General features: G+C 40.5%; 1 protein-coding gene across 1 annotated transcript; it reads right to left on the bottom strand.

Moving 5' to 3' along the window:
* Positions 1–1,442, bottom strand: LOC310864735 (uncharacterized protein). The gene is made up of 4 exons (XM_083773459.1): positions 1,333–1,442; positions 1,084–1,216; positions 746–988; positions 1–619 (listed from the first exon to the last, which is right to left on the bottom strand). The coding sequence occupies exons 1-4, from the start codon at positions 1,401–1,403 to the stop codon at positions 104–106; spliced, it is 963 nt and encodes a 320-aa protein (XP_083629585.1). The 5' UTR covers positions 1,404–1,442; the 3' UTR covers positions 1–103.
* Between the last annotated feature and the right edge of the window lie 3,688 nt (positions 1,443–5,130).

Genomic DNA, 5,130 nt, shown 5'->3' with positions numbered 1-5,130 from the left:
AACAGTACATGGAGTGAGCCATCTCTCTTCAGTTACAATCTGCAGATTATTGATTATTAGAAACATATGACAAAACAATGAAATTGTGGTGCCCTATGCAGAATCACAAGGCCCAGGCCTTAACAAGAGGCCCATACTGGTAGTTGCTCAGCAAGCAGGCTACGGTCCACGTAGAGTTTATGCTTCCCATCTGAGACACTGGGATGTCAGAGTGGAAGAGTTTGTTAAATTTAATCCTACCAATTAATCTTTCTACGTGGACTCGAAGGTGCGCAATATCCTGTGTTTTCTTCACCTGTTCCGCTGGCATCTGGCTCTGTTTTGAGAGGAAGGGTGGACGATACAGTTTACCAGGGATACAGTCTTCTATCAGAAATCCTTTGTCTGCCATTACAGCCATATCCTCTGTCAGTAGGCGTTGGATGCCTGACTGCTTAAACAGTTCTTTGTCACTGATGGAGCCAGCATACAGGGAAGATATAAAAGTGACTGCTCCATGCGGTGACATTCCAATCAGACCCTTCAGGGTGGTATGAGACTTGTAGTTGGAGTACAGTTCACTTTGCAGAGGCAGACTTTCTGGCTGTTGGCATCTCAGCTCGGTGCAGTCAACAACTACCTACCAAATCAAGTAACATCAAATAATTTTTCACACATCAATGTCCTACTGCAACGTTGAGTGATAAGTTAGGTTTATTTGGAATACATTACATAACACGTAGTGTATTTGAGAGATTATGTTTACCTGTGTGTCTGCATATTGGCTCTGCCTGAACTCCCTTGGCAACGCAGCTTGAACTTGCTCTTTAGTCAGCCAGATTTTCAGTGAGCCAAGTAGGAAGTACAGGTAGTGGGTCCATGTTGTGATGATCCGGCTAACTGTAGATGTGTGGATCCCAAAACGGTCTGCCAAGTCAGCTTCTGTGGACCCCAGGGCCAAGTACATGAGGTAGAGGAACATCTCATCCATAAGAGGAAGAGCATGTCTCTGTAAGACATTGTACAAAACAGATTAGAGACAATTATGTCACACACACACACACACACACACACACACACTTACTGAATTACTGAATAACTTACTGAATAATTACATGGAAACATTATTTCCTCATTTCTCTGCTGGGCTCTCCGTGCTCGAGTGACCCGGATGATGTTGGCAGTGGATGGTGCAATGAGTTGCCAAAAGGCCATCAGGTGCTCATAGCTAGCAAATCTAAGAAACTTAAGACACAGTCATAAGCAAGGTTTAAATTAATGGCATTTACAGCATCATACATTAGTGAAGTTATTCATATGAAATTGATATGCTTTGTGCAATATTACATTCACCTTGTGAAAACTTTAATTTGCGAGTCTGAGCCTTCAAATCTATGCAGCCCAAACCGACATTGAATCGTCATGTCCTCGAGTTGCTTCCTCAGTTCAAGGTTTTCATCTCTCAATTCGTCCCTCTCGCTCAAGGCCAGGTCAACTGCGGCAGGTTCAGGAGATGTGCAGTAGTCGTGGTCAGACACTTCCATTGCACCCGCTCCATCCTCGTCACTGACAGTCTGATCTGCTGATTGAATGAATACTTTATTAGACAGAAATGCTAACAGTACGAGTACAGTCATACTACTGGTAACCCAAAAATGTCCTGAGGACTTGTTTCCAAATGTGGTCCTGTGTATTCAATCCAGAGACATTTAGACACACAATAATATACAATATTATGCCCTACATCAGCACTAGTAGCAAAAATATATGTAAACAGTTGGGGTGGGGGGATGTCTGGTGTTAAGTTTAGATGTAAATCAGACCAGTTACCTTCAGTACCTCCAGGGTCATCATCGTCAGTCTGATCGGTGCAGTTATCCACTGGTCTCTCTCTCCTCTCCCAAACACTGACACGTTGGCGGACATCATAGCCATTCCATTGGAACAGCACAGGCACTGCTCCCTTTCGGATACGATGGCATCCACCTGCAGTTGTTACCACATCTTCGGGGAGGAAATGCCTGCTGCACACCCTGCTCTTAGAAGTAACTATGAAGTCATCCCTTTTGATGTTGACAAGCCACCTTGCCCTCAGTTCAGCATTAGCTGGGATGGCATGGAAACTGACCGAACAGACTGAAGCTGATGTAGAGCAAAGAGGGACTGAGCAAAACTCTGCAGAACCACACGCCCTCTTCATATACTTTACAGTGCCTTTCTTCATCCTGGAGCAAAAAAGGAGGCAATTAGATTTGTATAAAGAATCAGTCTTTTGTGAGAAACACACACACAAAAATGCTGCATTCTTTAGGTACAGTGTCTTGACCAATACACATATGAGTACATACTGTAGAAGCACGGCAGGAATTCATTAAGATGTGGTATGATACAATAATACAAATGAATAAAAAACATACCTGCCAGTGCCAACACTGTCCTCCGACCTGTATCTGTCAGATGATAATACCAAGGCTACCTGGTTGTGTCCCTACACAGAGAAACGGGGGGTTATTAATATTTGAATTTAAAAAAATAAAGATCTACAAGACCACATTGCATTGTGACTTGTTGTGAGCATGTAGACAGCCCACTTTCACCTTTTGTCATGCAATAATAAAAGTATGTAGGCCTAAAATAATAATAAAGTACAGAGTGTTTGTATAGATAAATACATTGATCTGTGATCAGATGCAGGCATTGGTGGAAAAAGCAGACATACTGAACATATTTGGCATAACATTATAAACGTTATGCTGAGGGTTGGGCAGGACACAAACATAAATAAACAATCATCATCATCATCATCATCATCATCATTCATCATTATGATGAATTGAAAACGGTGGACCCTCTGGTAAACAAGTGTAATGCTTTATGGTGTCGTCCACTCACAGTTAACAGTTGTTGCATTTAGTTGTGCTTGAATGTACTGTAATTATGCAAACTGTTAATACATATTTCAATCAATCATCATCATGTAGCCTACCATGGATGTTCACATGTTTTATTAAGCCATATCCATGTAGCATGGCATAGCACAAGTCTACTTTAATTAGACTTGCTTACATCAGGTGTTAACATTGAGCATTTGAGTTAGCAGTAGTATATTGTAACTCCTAGAGTTATGAATAATGCATGTGGCGCACAGACGTTCTATAGAGATATATTTAATGGCCATATAGAGAGATTGGCTTCAGACGGAGCTAATCTGTGATGCTAATGATCATGATAATGATGCTAATGTTGTGCTGTGTTCTTCTTTGTCATTATCAAACGAGTCTAGGTCTAACAAACGCGATGGTGACACAATTGAATTGATATGTCTCATATAATGATATGCTGTATATGCACAAACAAATGTGATTCAACCAGCAAACTGTGCCTTGCTCTAACAATAACTTTTTTATACATTAAATAAAGCCCCAAAAGCTTAAAAGACACCACTGATAAAAACACTTAACAAACGTTAACTTATTAAACAAATTGTAGCATAATAAAATAATGTTTACCTTAATCTAGCTGTGTGCAGTGTGCATACCATTCGCCTGCCATACAGTGTTGAATCCACATCAATTCTCTTTGGAAATAAACGCATGATAAAACAATTCCGATAAAAACGAAAGGTATATTAATGAACCATACAAATAAAAGTAATTTTTAAACGTAATTAATACATTTACGAGTGACGAGAAAATAATATAATTTACCTTAGAAAACCAACGGAATCAATGCAATGTGGATAGGGCGGAAGTAAACAGAGGGGCACTATTCCGACAGGAAGTCCCGCCTCCTACATTGTGCAAAGGGAGAATTGCTCCCGATGTGCTGGTTGGTACCTTGCATGGCCTCCGCCGCAATCGGTGTATGAATGGGTGAATGTAATGCACAATCTATGTAAAAAGGCGCTATATAAATGCACCATTTACCATTTATTAACTCCCCTCATTAGGGGAGAAACAATCTGTAGGAAGTTTGATCATCCAATTACATCATATTTTAGGGGGTGGGGCCTTCAGGTGTTTCTAGAACACTGACATGAGGTCTCTGCAACATCTTCTAGGGGCTATATTTATGTTGTGTTATTTGTTAACTCAAGCGTTCAAGTTGAATAAAAGGTCAATATAGAAAGTAATGTATAAACTTTACCTTGTATTTAGTTTTTAGATTCTCCCATTTTTTCGAAGCCTGTTTGGATGTTTGGAAGTGGCATCCCCTCCATTTGTTTAATGATGAAGCTGTTAGGAAATATGCCAGGGTTTAGTTGAAACGTTTTGCTCACAATAAATCAATACACGTATAGGTATGCTTTTATGCTACTCCGTGGACCAGTAGCTATTGGCCTAAATACATCATGTCAAGAAGACCTAGAAGCAATAAGCATAAAATAGGTGACATTTTGGTGTGGTAGGCCCGTTTACTAAACAGCATTTGTTTTATTCATCTCCTTAATTATCAGTGAAGTATGCAAATGTAATTGCTTGTTGGTTGAGTGTGACATGTACAAAGGTGAGTGTTGGTGGATGGCAAGTTCAACATGGAAATAAATAATACTTAAGGCTCATACATAGTCCGGATTTTCGGTGGTGAGGTGACCACCGAACTACAACATGACGTCACGAGCCGCGGTGAAGAGCAAACCACCGCCACCGCTCCAGCCCTTCTCTCTGTTTTTACTCACCACCGCTCAACGTTATTTCAGCTCCGGTGGTCAGCTCACCACCGGAGCGGTGGTCACCTCACCACCGAAAATCCAGACTATGAATAGGCCTTTACTCCCAAGCTTCTGATGAAGAATTCCTTTTGTTGGAAATGAACATAATATTCATATTTTGCCCTGAGCATGATAAGCTCTCTGGTGCCAGAGGCAGTCCCTGTGAAATATCCAAAGTTTCAATTCATAAGTCTGTGTTGGATATCGTAGACTATTTGATACACAACATAAGACAATATAAAAAGGGAACATTAAAATAACTTACTCAACACCTAAAATCATCTGTGCAGGCACACGTTACCCTTTAGTTTGTAGTTATATTGCATTGCATCGTGTATATGTTTGTGTGACGTAGATTTCATTAATAGCCTATCCACAATTAATGGACATTTAAAAGGGACCCTATGTAAAGTAGACAAACTTTACTGGGGGTTCCCAGA

This window comes from Protomyctophum parallelum, assembly GCF_964188405.1.
Source record: "Protomyctophum parallelum genome assembly, chromosome: 9".
Classification (NCBI taxonomy): Eukaryota; Metazoa; Chordata; class Actinopteri; order Myctophiformes; family Myctophidae; genus Protomyctophum; species Protomyctophum parallelum.
This window is presented reverse-complemented; position numbering and strand designations above follow the sequence as displayed.

Excerpts from the sequence above, each read along its gene's own strand:
- LOC310864735 (XM_083773459.1), bottom strand. The coding sequence starts at position 1,403 with ATGACGATTCAATGTCGGTTTGGGCTGCATAGATTTGAAGGCTCAGAC. Across the intron at positions 1,217-1,332 it reads CAAATTAAAGTTTTCACAAG|ATTTGCTAGCTATGAGCACC; the intron begins GTGAATGTAATA and ends TAAGTTTCTTAG. Across the intron at positions 989-1,083 it reads TGTTTCCATGTAATTATTCA|AGACATGCTCTTCCTCTTAT; the intron begins GTAAGTTATTCA and ends AATGTCTTACAG.